General features: G+C 37.0%; 1 protein-coding gene across 5 annotated transcripts in view; it reads right to left on the reverse strand.

Annotated features, from left to right (window-relative positions):
- The window catches only part of LOC129429261 (kelch-like protein 29), a 371,472-nt gene that overhangs the window by 132,745 nt on the left and 212,687 nt on the right, over positions 1–26,040 (reverse strand). For all 5 annotated transcript variants that reach the window (XM_073856371.1, XM_073856370.1, XM_055185821.2 and 2 more), the window contains one exon: positions 25,195–25,713. In XM_073856371.1, the coding sequence (XP_073712472.1) occupies positions 25,195–25,713 (519 nt within the window). The remainder of the gene's footprint in view (positions 1–25,194; positions 25,714–26,040) is intronic.

Here is a 26,040-nt window from a genome sequence, read left to right on the forward strand (position 1 = left end):
ATGACTTCAGGACTACAGTCTCCTCTAAAAAGCTCAAGATGTGTTTAGTGCCAAGAGAGGTCACACTAAATACTGACTGATGCCTGAAGAAGACATTTAGTTTAGAATTATTGTTTTTGTGTGTGTAGATATTTCCTGTATTTTCTGTTTTTATCTTAATAAAATAGATTGGAAAATAAATATGGATGGACATTAAAACTTCTAAAACAACAAGTCTGGTGGTGGTGGCATGAGACTTTTGCACAGTACTGTATATATTTAGTGTAAAGCTGCCTTGCAACAATGCAAAACTGTGAAAAACACTATGGGGGGGTTTCCCGTACAGAGATTAGCTTAAGCAAGGACTAGACCTTAGTTTAATTAGGAAATATACAGCCCAGTCTCACGAAATTTCGTTATATAGTCACGTATTGTTTTGATTCTTTTTTCGTGCTATTATCACAAATTTTTGCGTCGATTTTCACGTATTGGTTACTGAACTGTTTTGTCCTATTTTCTTACCATTATCACCTCGGTTTAGGGTTAGATTTACATAAAATGACATCCGTAACCAAACCAAACTCTAACCCTAACGCCAGGCGACATATAAAAAAATTAATCTGAAAAAATAGTATAACCGATGTATCGGCCGCCGATTTTTATCGGCCGATTTTTGATAAATTTATAACCATCGGCATATCGGCAATAGCACAAGAAAGGCAGATACAGATTGTTTATTAATTAACTGCATAAAGAAATCCATTATATGTAAAAAATTTTAATGTTGTTAATAAAATAAATGCTGAATAGCAAAAACCACCTTTGAAGGTTATCATGCAGTCTTATTATATTTGTTTTAGCTTAATTTGTGCCTCTCTTATTTTGTTGGTCAGTTGAATGTTAATTAGATTCAATCCATGTTCAGTAAAAATAATTTGATGCAGAAATAAACTAGCTAATAGACCAACTGTATAGTATTATATACATCGGCCAGAAGTTGTCTGTTTAAATTGGTATCGGCCCAAAAAATCCTATCGGTGCATCAAGTGACATTCTAATGCAAGCACCAAATCTAACCCTAAACCGAAGCGACAATGGTTTAAAAATAGGAAAAAGCCGTTGAGTAAACAATACGTGATAATCACACAAAAACAGGAATTCGTTATACGAAAATTTTTTGATAATAGCACGAAAAAACGCAAAAATTTGTGATAATAGCACAAAACAGTTTTAAATATGCCTTACTAAAAACATTACTTGTGTGCATTTTGAGGCCAAACTAAGGGCTATATGTCAGTGCAAGTTGTTTTCAGTGTGGACAGCTCTTACATTTATTTTAGTCTAGGACTAGTCTAATCCCTGTCTGGGAAACCGCCCCTATATAGACATACATTTGAATTAAACTTAAATCTAATAAAAATAGCAAAAAATTCTTATTGGCTGTACATTTTATTTATGAAAAATACAAAATACCTAACTTTTTAAAAATAAGTTTTAACAGACTAGAGACCACAGATGCATCAATTGAATACATTACTTTGTTTTTCAGTTTTTTTACTGACAGTTCAGCATGAACTAACTGATCTTACTTTCCAGATCTTTACCAAATACTGCAACAGTCGTAAGTCTCCACATACTGTATTGGACAAATCAGACCCGGCACCAGACACAAATTCACGGACGGGCATTTTATTTTTTTCAGGGGGCACAAATAAGATCAACCTCACTGTAATGCATAATATCATTAATTATGAATTAAATAGACAAAAACAAAGATGAACTGACTGTACCTCTCCATTGACGCAATAAAATGGAGGACCTAGCCTACTGAAGCAGTTGAAACACATGTCGCAGGGCTCGACATTAACGCGTGTCCACTTATCAGGGCCAAGTGGATTTTTTAAAAGGCCAAATGAAAGAGAATTTTACTTGCCCGACCAGACAAGTGCCTAGTCTGATTAAAACCAGATTAAAATGTATATTCATAGCACTGCCACACGAGATTCTTCAGCATTTTTTAAAATTACAACTTAAGTTAAGCGGTGGTGCTATGCTTAGCAAACAACCAAACATTTCTGCGCTCATTTATAAAAAAAATGTGTGCAAACAAGCAAGGACTGTTGGTTGGTGGGACATAGAGCTGGTGAATAGGTAAAGGGAGACCGCAGGCGCGTCCAGGGCGGGCACTCGTGACTCACAGGGCGGGCCAGGCCCCCCAGTGCCAGCCCATGGCACCGGGACTGGGACAAATGAACCCTGCTCTTGTGTTATACCAGGATAAGAAACCTGTCAAAATTCTCTCATCTCATTTCCAATAGAGTCCAAGATGTGACATAACACACACACACGGTTACACAATAACAAATATCTCACAAGCTAACATGACAGAGGTTACAAGGGCCACCCATAAAATCCATCAAGGTTACCACAGCAGTAGCTGTTTGTCACTTGGAGGTTCAGAGATCACCAGCTAATATACTATATTACCTGACTCACAGAGCTATAACGTGAAACGTGTTCCCTGTTTGTTCAAAATAATGACAAACAGCGCACAATATTACACGATAATGCAACACACAGTGTTCCTGTATAGCTCAGTGGTAGATCATTGCGTTAGCAATGATAAAGGTTCGAACCAAACATGCTGATAAAATGTATACCTTGTAATGCACTGTAAGATGCTTTAGACGTATAAAGCATAAGTGGACCCTGGACCACAAAATACGGGCAATATCTGCCCCCCAAAAAATCGCAACTTTTAATTTTCTGTCGGTCTTAGTACACGATGTAACTACAGAAGTGTCAAGTTTTAAATAGGAAAAATATCAAAACTCTTTGGTTATTTTTAGCACGATGCTAATGGTCTAATCAGATTCAATGGATTATGCTAAGCTATGCTAAATGTGGTAGCGCCAGACCCGGAGATCAGCTGAATGAATTCCAAAATGGTAAAAATCAAATGTTTAACTCTAGGGGAGCTGGAAAATTAGCTTTTTTTAAGTGGAGTGTCCCTTTATATAAGCAATAATTTTACTCATACAATGAAATGTTGACTATTGCTACAAATATACCTATAACTTCTCTAAAAGTTAACTGGAACAACAAAATGTGTTGTACTTGACACTATACGATACAGTTTAATGCTTTATAAACTACTTTCATTTGTAGCAGATAAATATAAAATATTGTATCAAGACATGCCACATAAATTACAAGCTTTGAAAAATGTGTTACACTCCCTAAACTCGTCTACTTAAGTGAAATATGATTTATTCATCCAATATTAAAGCAAGACGAGTCTTTGACATTGGAAAGCTTTTGAAACTACTAATGCAAGAGATCTGATGGGTATTTTAAAGTGCTTTCGCAATCTGGTTTAAATTTACCCAACTTATTTCCAATCTGTCACCGTTCATCTTGTTTTCCTGCCGGATTTAACTTCATCGACTGTGACAAAAGGCAGTTAGTGATGATAACTGTATGGCGCAGCATCACAGCTGAGGCTGAACATGTGTGGACTCAATTTTGGGTTATACACACTTTATAAACAAACAAAAATGCACAAAAAACTCAACAATACTGTTTACTTACAATACACCAGAAACACAGGGTGATTCTCGCGAAATTAGACTTATGAGGTGTCATTAAACATTTTATTAAAAAAAGTAAATGCAAAGTAAGAGTTTCAAAATAAGAAGCATACAGTTACAAGCATCTCTTTGTGTACTATTTTGCATATGATTTCAAATGACAGCACACAAACCAATTTTTTTTCACATTTAGGGGAAAATTTTCATTACCGCAATGTGTCCATGACTGGATTTTGGTTCTTTGACATGAAAATATTTATAATTAAAAAAATCTAAAAAATAAAAAGCTTCAGTGCATTTTATACTATAAACATTTACAGTAAAGAAACGTGGTATTTGGTGATCATTGGTAAATGTAGAGACAGTAATAAGGAATATAAATGTTTCCAAGAAAAATGTTCTCATCCTCCGCAACAATTTTCAATCACTGTTCAAGCCCTCAAGAACTAACATTAAAAAAAAAATAACTGGAGGGGGCATAATTGACTGTGACACTCAAGATGGCTACCATGTAAGCAGTTCTTATTTTTTCTCTCCAGATAAAAGTTAAAATTTTGTTTGTCATAGTACCTAGACAACTTTTTAGTTCTCATTACCGAAACATGAGTTTGTAAATGCATATATTTAATGTAATATCATGATGTGGCAATGATACATTTTGATAATGATAATCTAAAAAAATGTAAATAATTCTATAGGAAATAAATCCTCTAAAAATAATGGTTATAGTATGTTTAGACCTTAATATGTGCAAAAAAATTGGGTTTAATGGCTTTTAAAAAAAATCTGATGTATATCTTTTAAGTCTGGATTTCATGAGAATCACCCAGCTGCTGACTGTAACTTTTACTCCAGTGTTATGTTTATGTTGCATTAACAGGTGAAAAAAATCAATAATATCTGTATTATTTATTAAAGAAATAATTTTTCTTCACATTAAACAGAAATGTTACATATTTCAGGATTTCAAAAATATTAATTAAATATAAAAACCTTTATCGATTTCTTTATTAAAAGTAAAAAATGTCATTATGACACATCCAACATCCAGCTGAAGGCTGATCGAGTGATGACATTTAACATTTCACACATCCATGTGATGACATTTAACATAGATGAGACATAGTCTGACAGTTTTTGTCAAGATTTAAAAAGGGAATCAAATGTGGCCCTGTAATTCAGATCGTGGTTTTGACCCAAAGGAACATACTTATAAAATGTATAATCTTAAATGCACTGTAAGTCGCTCTGGATAAAAAGGCCTGCCAAATGCATCAATGTAAATATAACCGGAGAATCATCCATATACACAGATACACATAAAAGAAAACACTATAACGTCACAAATTTTGACTGAACAATCTTGCTAATGTAAAAACATGCAACACGGCAGCCCTATATAAAACATCCTAAAGTGTGTATATTTCTCATTAGTGGTCCACGTTTGGTTGAGTTCCCTGTAAATGAAAATTAAACTGGTTTACAAGGCAAAGTTATGTTCCAACACAGATTCATGTAGGTTGTGAGAGAGGGTAACCGTGACAAAACTGCATAATTGACAAGCGACGCAAGGACACACACAGACACTCACAAATGCATTTATCTGACTAATTCAGGAATTCATTAACTGAATTAATTGCAGCAATTTGAAACCTATTAGCTCATGGAATAAGCAATTATTTTTAACGCATAGTCACAACTTAACACATACAGACACAAACCCTGACTGATCTGGAAACCATTAAACTCGATGAACTGTTTTGGATGGTCTTGAAATGTAGTTACATTTTTGATAATTTAAAACCTCTAGAACAAAAAGTACAAAGGTGTCTTTTCTCCTCGTTGCCTGTTAAAAAGCGAACAATATAATCTAACAGCGCATGACGGCTAAAGTGAAATCACTTGGGGTTTTGTTGTACTGTCACATTATCCCAGAAGTGAAGCCTAAGAACAAAACTTTAAAATTACTTTTCGTTCTTTCCCAATCACACGTCACTTTTAAATGCAAAATAGATTTTTTTAACAAAAAAGCCTTTTAACTATGAGTTGATTCATATTTCATATTTATTTGATTTAGTAAATTGAATCTTATGTTGAAATACTACCAGTTAATTTGACTTTTGTTATATTTCCAAATTATAATGAATTTTCTTTTCAAATAAACATTTGCATTGTTTTTAAACACAAAATCCTGACAGCCCAATTTTGTCTCAATTGCTTTAATCCAACAGTGAATTTACTTTGGTAATACGCACAAAAACAAAAAGAGCTGAAACACGTTTTTAATTTATTTACAAAGGCTTTATAATATCAACATTTCAAACTCAAAATTACACCTTGTTTGTATATAAATGATGCTTTAAAGGTGTTTAGCTAATACAATTACCTACCCAACATGTTCACACAGAACATACATTTAAACTGAAGTGTATTTCACTTATGGGAATGCTTAGATTTGACTCATTGTTTACTCCATGTGCTGTAAAACAGTAAGCCCATGAGTGAAGTCAAAACAAAATCTGTTTTTATTTTGACTCGGTATCATTTTAAACATGATGCTTACAGTACAATACATCTTGTTTTTACAACTGTGACATTATTATGAACTTCTAGCTACAGAGAAACAATTTTCAATGAAAGATGTTGGAATTAGTTTTCTTGTGTGCATGAATGCTCTCCACATTCTTCAACATTAAATGTCACAGCTGGCGTTCATTGTGTTCGGTGGAAGTAAATCAATGACATCTACAGTATATCCAGTAAACTATGACCTTTTTATAACCTGTAGTCTCACAGTATTCTGAATATATTTGATCCTGGACCACAAAACATCTCGGTTATGTATGTAAACCTATAGGAAGGTAATAGAGATGTCACGGCGTGACGTCGTAGTGACTGACTGAAAGGGAACTAAGTGTCAATTTGTTTGTTTTTTTATTGCGATTTATACAACATATGAAGGCTGAATAAATAAGCTTTTCATTGATGTATGGTTTGTTAGGATAGGAAAATATTTTGGCGTGATAAAATTATTTGAAAATCTGAAATCTGAGGGTGCAAAAAATCTAAATATTGAGAAAATCGCCTTTAAAGTTGTCCAAATAAAGACCTTATTAACTAATTCACCACCAGATATTTTTTGAAAAGTTGCCCGTCAGCATTTTTTTGTGATTTTCATAAACGTTTCACAAAATGCCTTCCAGGAAAATTTTCGTATAAAATATATAAACATACAAATATATCAATAAAAAAACAGACCCTCTGCTTTCAAACAAACAAACAAAAGGGGGGAAAACGTTTCATTTATATTTTTTCTCTGCTTATAAACTCGTAAATATCGGTATTTGTCTAAAAAAAAAAAAATTAAGCAAAAAGCTGAAATAATTGCATTTGTTTAAGATCAGATTCAGAACGATTATTAAAACGTTTTGGCTTCAGTTTTTTCATAAATTGGGTAAGATAATTGCGGTATTGCAGATTAACATACAAATTCTTCAGAGACACGTTTTTTTATGCAAATATTTCTCTTAATTGACGAGATAACTCGTCATGGCGGGGAAAGCGTTAACACACTTATGGGCGTTTCACACGGTACGCGTAAGCGGCCAAATCGCCACACACTTATAGCTTTTCTTGTGTAGTTGAAGCGTTTTGTGCAACATTTAGTGCAAATATGTTAATCTTTAACGATGCCTGCCATGAAGAGCCGTGTCTGCGGAAGGGGCATGATTTTGGGTAAACGAGCAAGGCGTGCGGACCACCTCCGCTTCACTTCTGTAATCGCCCCAAATTTTCCGCTTTCCACACATCTTCTATTGACAATGAACTAAACACTCGAGGCTGCTGAGTACCATGTGAAATGGCCATAATGATAAATATTTTTTATATATATTTAACAATTTTTATGGAACATGATCTTAACTTAATATCCTGATGATTTTTGGCATAAAAATATCATTTTGACACATACAATGTATTATTGGCCATTTCTACAAATATACCAAACAAATATACAACTTATGACTGGTTTTGTGGTCCAGGGAGAGAGAGAGAGAGAGAGAGAGAGAGAGAGAGAGAGAGAGAGAGAGAGAGAGAGAGAGAGAGAGCATTAAGGTACATTTACATTATAAGCGATTTTGTCGCTGTGTGTCGCTCATCTCATTCAACGAGGACGTTAGGAGGCGTTTCTAAATCTGGGGTGCGTTTCCCAAAAACATTGTTAGCCAACTACTGTCGTAAGTTTCGCCATTACTGACAAAGTTCAACGATTTGGTGTTTCCCAAAACCATAGTTCAAATGAACATACGCAAGCTGCATCGCAAACTTGTGTTGTTTGAACGACAGCCTCTCACCTGTCGTTAGAAGCATACTTCCTTGTTATTATAATATGTAGACTTGCGTTGATCATGCTTTTGAACAAAATAAGCAAAAAACATGTAGTACAGTATATATCCATCATTCTAAATCTATAAAAAATTTATTTTACGTCTTTAAGTTTGTAAACAGAATTAAAGCGCTGCATTTGAAAACTGCACATGCGTGCAGTCATACAAGCTTTAAGACCCTGGGGAATCCCTGGTAGGAGTGACGTAAGAGGGAACTTGCGCATGAATTGAATATCTTGAAAATAAACAACAGAAAACTGAATCACGATAACAAAATCAGTCTTCCGATGCAATATGTTATTTACAGCAATAATCTGACATTAAATCGATTTGCACAGATTAATTAGTACTTCAACTCCCACGTGACATCATCAACTATGTTGTTAAACCAACGTGGTTCAAACGACGAATGTGCGACAAAGTTACTATGCTTTCGGGAAACAGTCGTGACAAGGTAGTTCGTTTCTCCAACTACGCATCGTACTATGGTGGTTCAGCAGCGAGTTATGTCGTTGTTCGGGAACGCACCGCTGGTTGATATAATCAAATGAGTAACGTCCACTCCAGTAACTGACGAGAGACGTATGATGTAAACACCTCACCTTCGTTCTAACGGCGCATTCACACGAGGCGTCAGCGTTAACGCTTAACGGAAGGCTTGTCTGAAGCGTGGCCAACAGCCAATCACAGTGGCCACTACACATGCTCCGTTCTTCCATAAACTTAATTGGCTGGCCCTGCCTATGTTATTTGCATAAGGCGATCTGATTGGCTGACGCACACGTTGCCGCTTGAAAAGTTGAAAATGTTCAACTTCTGCAGCGAGCTACAGCACTCACGCGGCGCAGACGGATCCACAATTCAGTTCGGCAACGCATGACGTCACCCATTAAAAGTGAGTGGGAAGCGTTAACGCTGACGCCCCGTGTGAATGCGCCGTTACTGGTAGTATCTCCAGAAAGTTGCTTATCATTTGCATAAAGTTTAACTTTTCTCAACTTCGTCACATGACTGGACACGCCCTATTCAGTCGTCTATGGTCACTGTCGCTCGTGTCGCCGGACGTCGCCAAGTTTCCATTGAAATCAATGAGATTGCATCGCTCTGCTACTGCTAGTCGCTTATAATGTAAATGTACCTTTACAAGGGGCAGAGACAGAAAATGTTGTTTTAAAAACACCAGTCATAATTAACAAGTATTACCATCAATGTTAGGGGCCAAATTACGAAAAAAAGACTATTGGTGCCATAAAATGTTGAAATCTGTTTGCCAGACATGGACTTAACGTCTTACTTATAAAACTGTTACACCATCCTGGACCTGTCCACTTACTCAATGAGTTATTTGATTATTTTCTGTACTGTGCATCACTTTCATTTCATGTACTGTTACACATCATAAATTTCACTTCTACGAGCTTAACGCTGACTCCAGCTTCAGTATCATAAAATATGACAAAGCAAGCACATCTACTGTACGCTTTCCCTTATTTTATTAGATGCATTCAAGCAATGCTCAAAAATGTTTGCTTCTCATGTTTCTGAAAAACACATTTTTTTAAGCAACAATCTATAGCAGCTACAGCTATAATTTACCTTTGCATACATACTGTAAATGAAAACACAGATATTATTTGAATGCACTTACTGTTGCCAACATAGTAAAGAGGTTAGTGATACAGGTAGCTATATTTAAAAGGCTTATAGATTTTATTTTATACCAGAGTTATTTATACCACGCAGGCACTAAAGCACTAAAAGAGAAATCGTTAGATCTTTATACACTTTAGCAAACAAATATAGATTAAAAACAAAATGAAAAGCACAAAATAACTACGGACTATTTTCAATTAAAAATGTTTAAATAAGCAATACATTATTATGAAGATAATCACACAGCTTAAGGAGCTTTAGCTCTATTTGACCAATCAGCATTCAGCATTATAAGAAATAAGATAACCACTGCTCTTAGTTACTGTATATGACTCAATTTTAGTTAAATCACTAGTTAGTTATTAAACCATATGATTATAAACTAAAGTGTACATACTGTACATGATCTGTGTGTGTGTACATTGAATCTTTAGTTCATACTTGCATGATTCTGTTGTTTTCTTGTATCTTTGTTTCTCAATCCCTAATTCCTCGACTCTCATTAGTGGGAAAATGCACGCATCATTTGCACGCCGCATGCCAGCATCTGCTCGCATAACAGGCAGATTCATTCAACGATAATACATCGCAGTCTATTTCGTACCTCATATTCAACATAGCGCACATATGTATCACCTCGGCCAATTAAGTTTTTATTTTGGGATTCCCTGACACGCAAGAAACTCAAGCTGTACTGACGCGCGCTCACCTAACACCTCAAAAGAATTTTAAAAAGCCTCGCTTTCTCGGGGAAATTTCTCAGAAACTCATTCGTTCCCGGCACCGCATTGCCCTCAATAAGTGCTGCTTTGTAATGAGCATTTAAACATCTCAGCTCATACTTCATCTCTCTACTACAGACTTCCTAGACTTCCAAGACGTCCAGCTGGGAAGAGGGCGGGCTCAACCCGCCGGGTTCCGCGTGCACCCTGTTGCGAGCGTTCCCGGAGGAAATGGAGGACTGATTTGATTGGTTACAAAAAAACGTCCCTCCGGTGCATATGCAAATGAGACACCTCTGATTGCGAGCCGTAGCTTGAATGTCACTTTGTTGGATAAAAAAGGCCTCGTCTCCGAGTGAAAATGAAAAGAACTAGTTTGGCATCAATTTTCTTTGACCTCAATTCTTACCCTTCTCATAATGAGAGCGAGAGCGCCGGACGTACGTCAGCGGTACTCAAACGTGAACTTTATGAGGAAGGTATCTGACGCAATGGAGAGCAGGGGTTCCTGTGGAAAAGCTATTTTCCAGAGGCTTCCGAATTGTCAACGCTCCCTGCTTAAAAAAGGCAACTAAACACCTGACATGCACAGAAATCTGAAGCTTGAATTTATAATGCATTACGCAAAATATCCAAAAAGCTTTCTAACACATACTGTAGTACAAAACAATATTTTGTGTTTCATCAATTGCAATCATCACATTTACAGTTTATGCATTTGGCAGATGCTTTTATCCAAAGTGACTTACAGTCCAGTAAAGCTTTTTATCAGTTTGTCTGTTCCTGGGATCAAACCCATGACCTTTTGCGATGGTAATGTAATTAGTCGAGCTACTCATTTAAATCAAAGCTCTTAGCTCAAAACGTTAAGAAATGTTTAGGTGATCCTAAAATTTCCTGTAAAACTGAGAATGGCCGTGCAAAATCTGCCAATATGCTGCTGCATGCGGTTGCTAAGGCATCCTCTGTGGTTGCTAGGGAGTTCTGGCTGGCTGCTGGTCCTGATCCAAAGAGCCATATGATATTCCAGATATGATCATGTTTGTAGAAAAACCACTGCAGGGTTCTCACTTAAAATATTATATTTGTACAAGCTTCACTTTTATAAAACATATTTTTGGTCACATTTTATATTGCAGTTACGGGTAATTATTATGATGATAATATAGTAACTTATGCATCATTACTGTACATTAATATATACATTACAGTATTATACTGTAAAAATGATGGCTTAAAGTGTAACCCAAATTTTTATGAATCTTATCAATCAATCAAATATGGTCAGTATTTTAATATAGGCCTACTAAACTTGCAGTTTTAAGTAGGGCTGTGCAAAAACATAGATACAGCTAACTAGACTTAATAAAAAAAAAAAAAATCAAATCCCTTTGTGTGCGTCAAACGACCTCCTCCGCCGCTGCTGCTGTAGTTGTCGCTGTCCATTTGTCTGTCATATACGACGATTTGGCCAATGTCTCAGAAGTTAGCGGGAGTGAGAAAATGGCAGAAAATGTAAAAATGCCTGCAGCTTTCAAAGCCGACGCGTGGACACACTTTGGCTTTAAGAAAAAAATCAGCATTGATTTTTAAAAAAAAAAAAAGTATTGCAATGTATCGCAGCGTGCAACACATTGTATCGTACAGTGATGGATTGTATCATGCCTACCCAGTCTCATGTAGATGCGTATAAATAGCACGAAGTGTAAAAATCGTGCAATACATACGGCTAATTTCACTTTGGCGTGCATTTGATACGCCAGTCCTTTCCATTCACTTAAACGGCGCATCTTTTTTTGACATTTTATTTATTGGTTTCTCAATTTTTTCTGCTTTTCTAAACCATTTTCTCTTGGGTTTAGGGTTAGATTTCAGATTTGCTTAATTGGGTTATTTAATATACAGGTTTCTCCATGTTTTTGTCTATATTTAAGCCATGGTTGCTTGGAGTTGAGGTTAGAATTGGGGTTTGGGTTAGGATGTCATTTTTATATAACAAAAAGTTATATATACCCTAAAGCCAAGTGAAAATGGTAAAAAAAGCAACACATTTGAGAAACGAATCAATAAGATGACAAAAAAGATGTGCCGTTTAAGTGAACTGGAAGGACTGGCATAGCATGCCAAAGTGGAATTTGGCGTATATATTGCACGATTTTCACACTTCGTGCTATTTATACGCAACTCCGTGAGACTGGGCTCATCATGCCCCATGTATCGTGATACGTATTGTATCGTGAGGCCCTTGCCAATACCCAGCCCTAGTTTTAAGGATGGATAGATAAAAACAATGAATGAATTGGTGGATGGCGTGAGTGAGAGAGTAAGAAAGAGAGAAAGACAAAGAGTTGGTGACAGTTTGTGGACCTGCCAAGAGTTTTGAGAAACCAGCGGAGCTCCGCATCATCGTCTGTTGTGGTTGAGCGTCTCACAGTGAACCTGTCATGCGACGCGGTTTGTTATCTTGAAAGGCGAGTGATTAATGAAGAGCCGAGTTTGGGTATGGAGGAGGCGTTCGGTGAATGATCAATCTTAATGAGCCCTCCTGCCGAATTCATATTAACTGCAGGGGATGTAATGTATGGCGCATGGAGGCTTTCTTCTCCTTAGATACGGTAACAAGAAGAGACTTCATCCACTTCTTCTCTATAATAATCTGGAGTTGACTCCACGCTCCTCTGTAGTGTAGATGATTATATGTGTTATTATGTGTGTATAGGGTTTTTTATTTTGGCTTATTTAGTCTCTTTCACACCGCAAATGGACTAGTTAAATTAACTTCAGGCCGTTCCCACGATAAAACCTTTGGTGCGGAGTACTGAGTTAGACAAGTTCATTTGTTTGGTGTGAAATGAAGTATTGTATTTGGTCGATCTGTTATTGCTGATGGTCTCAGTGTTTGCAGACAGCATTTTTCATGTCTTCTGTATTGATTCAGCTGTGCTTGTAGAAAAACAAAAGCAGACAAATATGAGACAAAAAGAATCAAAACTTTCAAAGGTTTTCTAATGTAAATGCGCTTTTGGTCAGAGCTGCGGTAACTATGAAGTGTTTCTATTTTATCAATGCTTTATAACTTTGTTTTACACTTTTTTCATTGCATAGCTGATCAATACTGAAGTTTATTGATATTACACTGTAAAAAGTGAAAGCTGCTCTACTTAAAAAATAAAAAATGTAATAAAAAAATAATAATAATTCAACAGGGTTAACCTATAGTTAACTTCAAATTCAAGGAACTTTCAAGGACTTTCCAGGTCCAATTCAAGGACTAAATGTGGGGACACATTTCAAGTGAGAGCAAGGTTACATCGTGCTACATTTTAAGATACATTGTTACAGTTCCCTTTCGAGGGAACTCACGCTGCGTCACTGCGGTGACACTTTGGGGATGCCTCCAGGGGTAAGTGCTTCTGAATGTGTATATCAAATTCAACCAATGGTGAAGCTTAACGACAAAGACAGGGTGACGCTGGAGCCAGGAAGTATATTGCTATCTGAAATATTGCCAAAGACGGCGTGACAGAGATGCAGGAAGTATAACAAGGGAGACGCAGCGTCTCGTTCCCTTCTCAGGGAACAACAGTTACATACGTAACGTTTTCATGTGTCAAACACAACTATGCAAAAAAGCATTTTGGTATGATTCAACATTCGCATAATGAAGATATAAGCATTTAAAGTGAATAGTTTAGCATGTGTGCTTAAAAAGTCTAGAATTTTTATGATATTATCCTACACTACACAGGGAATAATATGTTTTTTTTACTTCTTGCATAAAATAAATTCAAGCACTTTCAATGACCCGTATCTATGTATGTTTATTTTCAAAAACTTCCAAGGGCCTTGAATTTTCCCCAGATTCACAAACTTTCAAGCACTTTTCAAGAACCCAATTCGTAACACCTAAAATATTTAAACATTTTCAACTCTTTGTTTTAATTTATTTTTCATTTAGTGTTAGTTGTTGTTTTTCCTTTATTGTTGTTTAATTTATTGTTATTAGAAATAAAGAATAACAAATTGTTTACAATTTTTTTTAACAAATTGATAAAAAAACTTTAAACTATAAAATTTAAATTGAAAAAAATTCAGTTGAAAACGTTACATTTTTAGGTGTTGCAAATGCAAGTTTTTTTTTAAGTTGATCCAACAAGTGAAGCACGATGGGCATATAGTTGCCATGTGGCCGTGTAAAGTGCTTTAACAAAACGGTTGAAAATAGTCGAGAGGGTTTTCACTACGACACAACTTTCATCTTAAGACACAACTTACAATTCAAGTAATTGAGACTTTAAAATTAAAAAAAATTAAAAAAGCAATTAAAATTACATTTTCACAATTGCACATTGTTGCAAAGTGGCTTTACAAAAAACTCTGTCATAATTAAAGTATTGAAAACTAAATTCAAACAATATTTATGTTGTAAATGCATTGTAGTTGAAAGTAAAAAAAGGACGTGTGAGATCAAGGGACGGGGGTTTAAATTAAACTCAGGTTTGGATTAAAAAATAAGCAAATGAAAAAACAAAACTGACAGGCCAACCTTACCATCATGACTGATAGGAGAAGAAGAAATTTGATGTTGATGATGATTAATGACATTTTAATTCAATATCTTAAGCAAGCTGTCAATCCAAATTATATTTAGTGTGAAACTCATGCATTAAATTAAAAGAAATAAAGTGTAAAGATGATAAAAAACACTCAGTCAACTTCATTAAACTTTATGAAATTAAATCAACTTTTTTTAATTAAAAGCATCTTCATGTTAGTCTTGACATCAAATCAGAAGACAGAAGTTTTTCTTAATACAACTTAATCTTCCATCATCAACAGATGTTCATCGGTGAAGAACACAAACGTAACATCATCTTTTTCTTCTGAAATTATGCTGAAAAGATTTTAAATTCAAGATACGGTGCAAGCCTTTTTTGTCTCTTAAGGTAAGGGTGCAACGCATCTTCTTTGCAAAACTAATCTTGTTTGCTTATTGCAAGCACAGACATTCCTGACACCTCGCTTGCTAACTTCACACCAAAGAGGTAAAACCGCTGCTAAATAATAATCAACTACATTTCACTCTCACTGAAAGACAGCGTAAGCTCAAAATTGCTTCCTCAACAGTCAGGCAACCCATCGTAAACATCTCGCTTTTAAACAGCCTGCATTCACAAACAGGTGCGCAACCGACTAAAATTTGTCATTCAAAACATATGAAATTTAAATGTGATAAATATGTTTCCCATCATGGCACAAACAGATAAGATGGCTGGCAATCAAATGTATATCTCATTCAAGATCTATGGAGGGAAATCTGAATAATGCAAGGCCCACCATTTACATCACACTTACATTTATGCACTTTTATCCGAAGCAATATACAGTGCACTTAGGGCATTTTTTACATTTACATTTATGCATTTGTCAGACACTTTATCTAAAGCGACTTACAGCACATTCCAAGGTAGACTTTTTTTATCATTTTTTTATGCTACTACAATGCCTCACCAGTGAGCTATACAAGAACAGTTTATGAAGACAGTATAAGACAGATAAGCTCTTTAATTTATTGTGTACACTGAAAAAAAATGATTAATTTATTTCATTTTTTAAGGTAAGTGGTTGCAATCAATTTATTTAAGCTACATTTAAACAAACATTTTATATTTTATTTTACTTTACTAATATTTTTTGTTTAAAATAGCTTAAATAAATTGATTGCAACTACTTACCTTAAAAAATTGAGTAAATTCAATGAATAATTTTTTTTCAGTGTATCTTAAAGCAGTAAAACCTTGAAATGACACACTCCAACATGCACACAAAATCAAATTCGTGTTTTCATGCAATGGTTAAAAAAATGAAAACCAATCAGATTGCTGTATAATAGCTGTATACACTGAAAAAATGATTCATTGAATTTAATAAAAAAATTTAAGGCAAGTGGTTGCAATCAATTTATTTAAGCTACATTTAAACAAAAGTTTTATATTTTATTTTACTTTACTAATCTTTTTGTTTAAATGTAGCTTAAATAAATTGATTGCAACCACTTACCTTAAAAAAAAATTATTAAATTCAATGAATCATTTTTTTCAGTGTAACATAAAACTGACACTCGTTAGTTAATATTCAGACTAAAAAGACTATATGCAAATGTATGCATAAATAACATCACATTACACTTCTGTTAGCACAGATTTGCTCCGACAAAACCCAAAACCTAAACCAATGTTCTTTCAGATAAGCCTTTTAAGAACATACAGGAATATAAACAGCTTTCCAAGACAATGCCTAGTTACTGTGGGCCTTTCAGATAAGCTCGTAATTAGGAGACACAATGACAGGACTGTTTTAATAAAATCGCACAACTGTATATGCAAAACGGGAGTGCCGCCCGGCACCAAAAAGGGCCGCTCTGAGGGTGGCCCGGGCATCGCGGTGTTAATCATCTGTCTAAACTGATTACTTTCCTAATTGAACAGCCGACAGCACGCGTGCCATTATAGGTCATTTGTCTGGAATGGCAGGGGAATGGTGCTTGAACACACGCAAGCTGTTTGGAAAACAATCCCGATCCTTATGAGCAATGCTTCTGCGGCTTTGCGTTAAACCAGAGGCTGTTTTATTTACAATGATGCATCCTGGGATTTGGAGTTCTGTGGAAAACCAAACACTCCTGAAGGTGCTTACGAGCACACCGAGGCTCATTTCCAGTGTCTACAGTTTCATCTAGACACCTTGAAAAACAATATCAGACGGTGAAAGATTTCACACAGCCAACTGGGGAGTTTTTCAGGGTGTTTTGGGATATAAACACAATACTATGCAGCTCACGATCGACCACTTCCCGCGCCGGGAATGGGGCTGTTATATATAAGATGGCACTGTCCGTCGTGAGCTTATCTATGCAGGGAGGAATCATATTTCAAGTTTCTCCTCATTAACATGCTCTCGAGTGTATCACGAGCGGTCCACAACTTTCGTTTCGCCACGTGTGGCTCTAGCGGCGGGGAATGCCGGGTGCAGAGAGAATGGCCCGGGGCAGATCTGTCCTAATGAGACGAGGAATTCTACAAAAAGTCTGCGTTTGCCTCCGTGTCAACCGCCCGGAAGCTCGTCTCCGTTTATTCACAGAGATGGGACTCACAGCGAGTCGGAACAGCTCTGAATAACGTGACTGTCATTTACAACCAGCCGGATCAAAGTCGGAAGTTCTAGTGTCACTTGGATGTGGAAAGCGGCATGGCGGGAAACCGTGGATATGGTTTTCCGACTGCGCCTCTGAATTCACAAGCGGTACACACACACACACACACACACACACACATTTACTTGTTAAATTGTCAATGCAGGCTGAAAATAAATTGCAATTTTGAAAGCAATAAGTAAGCCAATTCTCTGCGTTTTTGTGTGTTTTGAATGTGCCTATATGACAATGCTACACAACAAAATCCTTTTATTTCAGAATGCTGATGGCAGCAAGAGGACAGAAAACCATATCTGCCCAAAACTGAGTTTTACAGGCACTGGCATCAAAGAAAAACTTGAGAAACCCGGAGCCAAAATCTCGACACCAAGGAGGCAACATTGTGCTGATGAGATGAGATATTCGGCTTCTGTCGTGCCAATCGGGACCGTTGAAAGTCTAAAACTACAAGCTTACGCTTTAAATCCTTGCTGTTTTCTTAAGAAATGCAGTGTTTTAGGCAGCTGTTCATTGAGAAACAACACATTTTGCAACATTTCTTTTTTCCCAAACGTGGGAGAGCAGCGCCAACAGACTTTTCCCCCAAAAAAACATGTCTGCCTAAAACACAACATGTCAGTTTAAAAAACTATATTTCCCCATATTTTGATTTAAAAGATCCCCCGAACAGATATAAATCATCCCAAAAGCTCTGAAACAACTGGGCAGCCCTAAATTTCAACCCTAAACTTCAGAGGTGTCACATCAAAGATGAGATCTGTCCATTTTTTTCCCCAGAAACACTCTCAGCCTGTCAATCATTTTAGGTTTACTGACATGGGAATGCAGGGATGTGGAGAAAGAGCGTGTGGATAAAACTAACAGAATTTAAAAATTACAATGTCAAAACATTACGATGCATTTAAAAATAAACTGTGTGAAATATTAATAACTTTGACAGCCCTAATTTCAACACATTTATCTATTTTTTTATTATATAATTTTATAAAGCACAAATACGACAGAATATTAAAAACAGAGGTCTAAATAAATGAACGTCAAAGTCAGATATATTTAATCTAAACATCTTTCTGATTAAAAAAGGAATTACAGGAAATCCTAAAGAGAATCTGGACTCACTAAAGAGAGCTATTACGCTAATGACATCCGCTTTTTATATATGGATTTTTTTTATACCATCGATTCAACTGATGCATTTTTCACCAGGTACTAAACCGCAGATGAAATGAATAGCATCACTCATTCTGCAGTGCTTCTGTGCCGCTTTACCTTTAATACCCATGAGCACCTTTTATGTATAAACCTATAGAAAATAAAACTGGCTTTAGACAAAAGACTGAGCAACTGAAGGCAACACTATAAACCACAGAAACAATATCTTCTGAGAAGTCAGTTTTAGTACTGTGTTGTCTCAACGCATGAATTGCTTCAAATGCCTCAAACTAAACTCGAGCAGGATTGAATAATATTAAAGTCCATGTAAAGTCATTTCAGAGAATAGTTTCTAAACACATTATAATGTAAACACGTTGCAAAGTCTGTGAACTATGTAGCACTGAATTGTGAAGTTACACTGTTTTTTCACATTTCTGTGTTTAGGATTATTTGGGCGGGGCTAAAATGGTGGCTCGATGATGCATTGGAGCCCCTAACACAATCACGACATTTACATTTAAGAATTTAGCAGACGCTTTTTTTTCCAAAGCAACTTACAAAGATAAGGAAACAATCAAGCGATGTGTCATAAGGAGGCAATAATACGAGGTGCTTATATCAAGTTACAAATCACGAGCAGCCATTCAGGGTGTAGAAGTATTTGACAGTCGAGAGAGACCAGCAACAATAGAGACAGTGCGCAGCGCGTCATAACCTGAAAACCACGCCCATCTGGGGAAAACAATTCATCCGTCTTCATTGACTTTGTATTGCGAGAGGCTGCCTCCTTGTCTTTTCTGGCTTATAACAAAAAACAGAATAATGCCAAAAAGCTGCTGTGTGACAGGGTGTACAGCTAACAAGCAAAAAAAAAGAAATATGTTTTTATTACCTGTCGACCCCAAAAAATTAGCATTTAAAGACACAAATGTGAATATAGGCAACTTTTCATAGTACTCATATTAGTAGAACAGCGTCCACTAGAGGGAAACGTAGTCGGCGATCCACTTTTTGCGCCTTAAAGGCTGGGTTTTACGGCTCGACAGATTATAAAAACTTATTTCTGGGTTTTTTGGCTTGTTAGCTCAGTGCTTCTCAAATAGTGGGGCGGGACCCCCAGGGGGGGCTCGAAGCGACACCAGGGGGGCACGTGAGACCCCGGGGAAAATACTTTTTCAGTGATTTTTTGCACCGTCACTTAAAGACATTACACCCCAAACACGCTGATAAGCCGCTTGAGTTTTTTATTATTATTTATTGATTATATTTAATTTCATTTTTCAGTATCAAATGGTCAAAAAATATACTGTAAATAAGGATTGATTTTTTTATTTCAGGCAAATTGATGCATTTTAAGTCTTTTCTGTTACAGACTAAAAAACAATGTTAAAAAGGTTATTCTTTGTTGTAAGTTGATTGATATTTCTTTTTTTGTGTTTTCTTTAATGTTAATAAGGATACAATGCTTTGCAGATGTGTCATTTTATAGACAAATTATACTATTTACAGTCGCAGCGGAGAGTTGGGGGGGAGCGAAATTTTTACTTCTTCCTGGGGGGGGCGTGACAGAAAATAATTGAGAAGCACTGTGTTAGCTGTACATATTGTCACACAGCAGCTTTTAGGCATTATTCTGTTTTTGTTATAAGCCAGAAATGACAAGGATGCGGCCTCTCGCAATACAAAGTCAATGGAGACGGTTGGATGGTTTTCCCCCCGGTGGGCGTGGTTTTCAGGTTTGCATAACTGTGCTCTGTCTCTATCCTGTAGTGAGGGGGTGTGGTTTCAGCACCGACAGTGGATACGCCCCCAGTATTTGAGAGCAGAAAATCCTTCCTGTTTTTCCAAGATTTTCCAAGAACTTTTTTTTTATTTATTTATTTTTTAAATCATTAAAATTTGTCCAGGTCGACACATTTATGGCCAGATTTACTAACCATCATTTTGGGGTTAATAACGACAGTCAGGATTTAATTAAGACGTGCAGTGGATAGTTAGCATTGAAAAGGTGTGGTCTAGTTATTTTTGCGACTGACCTGGGAGTTTCTCTTTCAGAAATCAAAATTTATGGTTTAAGGTTCAAGACACACATTATTTTCCACATACCGTACATTTTTGTAGCTCCAGATTTTACTCTCTTCCTAAAACGCATAGATTTCGTACAAAACTCATCGATTTGAAAAACATGTGTCCCTGATTGGCCAGCTAATCTGTACGTCGTGATTGGCCTGAATACTCCTGAGTCAGCAGGAAATGTGACGCTCCATACCATGTTTGAAAGATTTGCTTACAATGCAATGCTAACAGGAAGTTAATTTACAGGCTGTGAGTCCGAAGCAGGAGGAATTATAATAACGTCGGTCTTGTCTACATCACCAATCCCAGGAAGTAAACTGTTGCCTACAAGCCGTGTGTTTGTTGTAGTCGAAGAAAAGAGATTTACTTTGGAGACAATAACTCGCGTCATCGTTTACATTTGGGTTTGTACCTTTTGCATATCGTTTACATACTAATACATACCTACAAATCGAAGTAATTCACGCAAAGTGATTTACTAAGGTTTGCGTGTGTGATATTACTATTATTTGCACCATTATTTAACGCAGAAAAAGCATGTCTTAAATCATTTGCGCTTGAAATGGCTGCAATTGTAGCTGATAGAAGGCTTGGTAGAGATCAGAAAGCCTGTGATACAAGGCAGAGGATTTTTTTCCACACATAACAGTTTATTTAGAATGCCATTTTTCAAAAACATTGTTTGCCAAGCCATGTTATTTTTTATTTGCTGAAGTAAATAAAAGAGGAGTCACTAAGAGAAGTCACACACTACCAGACGTTTCAAAACTTCTTGTAAACCTTCATTTTTTGTCCTCCAGTTCTTTTTAGTGTACTATGGTTTTGTCAGCTGGGATTACACACCACGCACTTTCTGCTGCGATATCCATGGTGCTTGAACTCACCCTTAACTAATTTGCGCTGCTCTTAGTAGATTACTTTGGTCATTATGGAAATCAGCTGTTGCACCTGTGTTATTAAATTTGCGCATTTTTAGTAAATACCCCGCAGATATTACCACTCCTATCTGCGCTTTTTGGGAATTGCCCTCTTGCGCTAATTTGCCCCGTTTAGTTAATCTGGCCCTTAAAAGGTATAGTGGAAAATTTTCTTTTTCCGGGTGGATCATCAAGACTATTGGACATTCTAGATGTCAATCATTATGGTGATATGTTGACGTAAGGCTGTCGTACGTGCTCGTCCCTAGGTTCGCTTTCTACGCATGCACACTTTCAGGTGTATGTATAGTGGGCTACGGTTTCAGCCATCCATTGAAGCTCGCGTTCTCACCGTGTTTTTCAAAATGTCTGAGGGTCGCAAGAGAAAAAGTGTTTACGAATTATATGGCAAGAAGAGAAAGGCCTCTAAAGAAAGAAACAAGACCAGAGTGTTTTTGGGAGACTATTTCACATGCTGGCATGCGCTAAAAGCACAGGTTGGGATTCCCACGCGAAGTTTCTTCTCGACAGGTAAATTTTGGCATGCTATTTGGAGAAATCCATTTAAAATCGCTGCTAGTAAAAGTTGATATAAGCTATGATTAGCGATGCTAGCCCTGGCACAAGTCACGAATCGCACAGACAAGGTAAACATGCCGGTGTCATGAGCAATTCGGTCCCCCCGGGCAATTCGGTCTCCCCTTGGACCCCGATTGGTACCTAGCACTAATGCCTGCTCAAAAATGTGTGATTGTGATATCTCGTCTGTGTAAGCGGTCTAGCAAGCTAATTACGTTGTACAAAATAGAAGCATAATTTTTTTTTTTAAATAAAAGTTAACCAAAAAAAATATAATAAACTAATATTCATGTTGCAGACACGTCAGTACTTTTGTGTCATCATCTGCTTTACAAAAACCATACTTTTATTTTTACAAATTAAAAATGTACATACCTTACGGAATATATTTTTTTAATAGTAAAGTGTAGTAATCATGGCTTATAAATTACAATTTAAATGTGTGGTTCAACTATGTAGTAATCATGTTTTGTATAAGTAATTAATGAGTAAGTAATTGTATAAGTAGACAGTAAAAAGTGGAAATGGTACAGAATATAATATCTAAATAATAAAATGACACAAGCAATGTGTAGATCTCCCACCTATAGCCTCATTTATATACTACTATATGAAACATTATTTAAAAGACATCAATTGTAATTTTAACAACGTTCTAACTACATAAATCATTGCGCGATTTTGTAGGAATTGTAATAAGGCGCTAAGAAAACTACCCACGAGGAGTTTTTCCAGCCAATGGAATCACGCGGGGGTCCTAGGGGAGACCGAATTGCTCATGACACCGGCAGCAACTTGTAAACAGAGCGAAGAGAAGTGGAAGGGCGGTTCTTATCTAAAATTCTGGAAAATCTTCCGCTATACCTTTAATATCGAACTTTACACAGACTTTAAACTGCTAATGTGTGTCCAGTACAGTGATTATACTACTCACAACCAGTTATCATGAAACCACGACTGTTATCAGTGCAACCCCAAACTCATCAAAAGCGACTTAGAAATGTGGAAAAATCACAAGCAATTTCTCCTTAGAGCAAACAATAAAAGTACCGCATACTATTACAAGCTAGCCACAAACATGTTTGTCTAAAGTATGCATCAAACACAGAGATCTCACATTGTGTGTTGAGGCTACGACCAAGCAAAGACATAAAAGCAAAGTAAATAAAACCTGATGAAATATCAGATAGAGCAGTCTGCTCAAAAAACATTCCCAAAGCATTAAACGCAACTCAACACTGCTGGATACAAAACATCATCCATCTACATTTCTAAAAAATGCCCAGAGCTTCAAAAGAAAAGAAGAGAGGACCACAGAGAAGACGGTGGGCACGTTGTCCTCACTTTAAGCTCACGGTTTTAGCGCTACTACAATAACCTTGCCAACTGTACTTAGGCACAATGCATTTGTATTAAGCCATGAAACTTCATACTTTACACCGCTTCTGCTGTGTGCTGACCCGTGAAGGATTCACGGGTCTTTAAGGGGTTCTGTCAGCGGGAAACAGAGCCAAAAAACACCAGGGATCCCAAGTTTTCTGTCAAACTGAGCTTGGAGGTGAAGTGCTCTTAAAAGCCAATGCGGTCAGCAAGGTGAAATGTACGACAAGTTTCTGAATATCTCAGCTATAGGAATAAGTCTGATCAGTTAAAAAAGGTACAGTAAGTGTGAAATCTTTGCACCACTAGAGATTTTAAACAGCACATTGGTTACAAAGATATCTCCACATTGAATTCACGCCTTTAACAGGTTTAAAATTTGGGAAAACAACATTCCCGCCAAACTTCCAGTCCCGTAGAACAAAGCCATGTTCTTCTAAACCTGTATGAATTTCTTTTTTCTCATGAGTACAAAATAAGATATTTTGACAGATGATGGTAAGAACACAGCTGATGGTAACCATTGACTTCCATAGTAGGAAAAACAAATACGATGCAATTCAATGGGTATCAAAATATTTTTTGCGTTCAACAAAATAAAAAAACTCTTACAGATTTGAAACAACATGAGGGTAAGTAAATGAGTAAATGATGACAGATTTTTCATTTTGGGTGAACTATCCCTTTACTGTAGGCACACTTCAATCGGCCAGGCTGGTAGACCAGCTGGCCATCCAGTTAACTTAGCTAGGCTGATTAAAGATGTTTTATTTAGCAGGTGAGTACAGTACAACATTATCATGCCTGATATGACATCACTTTCCGACCCATAACACCAAAAAATGCACTTAATATTACATTTCCGTTTTAAAACATATTAACCAATTGAATTATGTTGTAATGCAGGTGCTCCAGCACACATGGCAAATTAGTCCGCTATGGTTCTCACAACAAGAGATGGATATCTGCTTTTTAACTGCGTTTTGAGCATTTCAATTGCAAAAATGCAGGGAAAGTCCAATCTAATTGGCTCTATTGCATCTTAAGAGACAATTGCAAGTTGCATCGATGTGGAAAGCAAATTGCACTCATTTTATTGAGCTCATAAAAAAAATCAAATGAGCTCAGAAAGCCAATCTAAACCTAGATTAAAAGCGTCATTAAACGTGGAAATTGCTGAGGGAATACGCAACATCTGTTTCTGGACTGACAGTCTCGTCCAAGGTTATCTTGTACAAACAACAATTTACAGCTTTTCAAACCAGTCAAGAAATCACAGCGGGAGAATCGCCAAACCCGGCGCAGAAGTCTTCAGAGAAGAGGCCTGCTTATGTGTTATTTGTTTTAAGACCGGATCTGTCGACCTTGGTGATGCTTTTATACAGCAGGCTGCTACTCACAAGAGAAATTTCGACAACATCTTGCCGAAGTGTTTGTGGTCAATTTTTCTTGCTGGCATCAAATGCAATACCCTGCAAAACATATTTCACAACATCTTGGTTTTAGTTTAAAAGCACCAACCGAGTTCCACCCGGACTTTCTTACCTTTCGGATGACTCGGGTCCGTGAACTCGTACTTCCCCATTCCGACCGTACGGAGCATCTGAAGACCGTTCGGACCTTCCGGATTTGTGGAGGCCGGTTGAGTAGTCGCCTGCCCGTTGGTCAGCGGCAGTGCGGCGGATGGCAGAGTGGGCGGCTGTAACAGCGGATGGGTCATGTGACCGTTACCCACCACACTCTGAGGGGCGGGGTGAACTACATGGCCAACAGTCGTTAGGGGCGACGGAGTGATTGGCAGCTGGCTGGTGACGTAGTGTGACTGGTTCTGCAAGCTCAGGACCAAGCTGCCTGCTTGCTGGGAGGACACGGGAGGAAGCTGAAAATGGGCAGCCATGAGCGGATGGTGCGGGGGGACTGGGGTCTGGATGGCTGGGGTCACACCAATGATCGGAGACTGGACAGACGCTCCTTGACTGTAGATGGCAGGCTGTGGCATCCCATATGAATGAGCCAATAGGCTGGGCTGACTGACTGCCACCACTGGCGGCACCCAAGCGGGCCCTGCAGAAATAAAAAAAGGGTTGATAGATAAAGCATATAAACATTTGACTTTGTTTCATTTAAAAGAAAACACCACCGGCTTTTCAGCAACCTCAAGACTATCCACTTATCAAGCCACTTTGAATAAAAAACTGTCTACTAAATAACAAATAAAACTGCAAAAACAGGAACTTGGTGTATATTAAATATTGAACTTGAGTAAGAAAATGATTATAATTTTTAAATATGTATATTTTAAGTTTATTTTAGTCATAATTGGCACGGGTATATCTGTAGCAATAGCCAACAAATGACGTGACATGGGGGCGTGGCAGCATCGACGATCCC

Source organism: Misgurnus anguillicaudatus, chromosome 18 (genome assembly GCF_027580225.2).
Source record: "Misgurnus anguillicaudatus chromosome 18, ASM2758022v2, whole genome shotgun sequence".
Classification (NCBI taxonomy): Eukaryota; Metazoa; Chordata; class Actinopteri; order Cypriniformes; family Cobitidae; genus Misgurnus; species Misgurnus anguillicaudatus.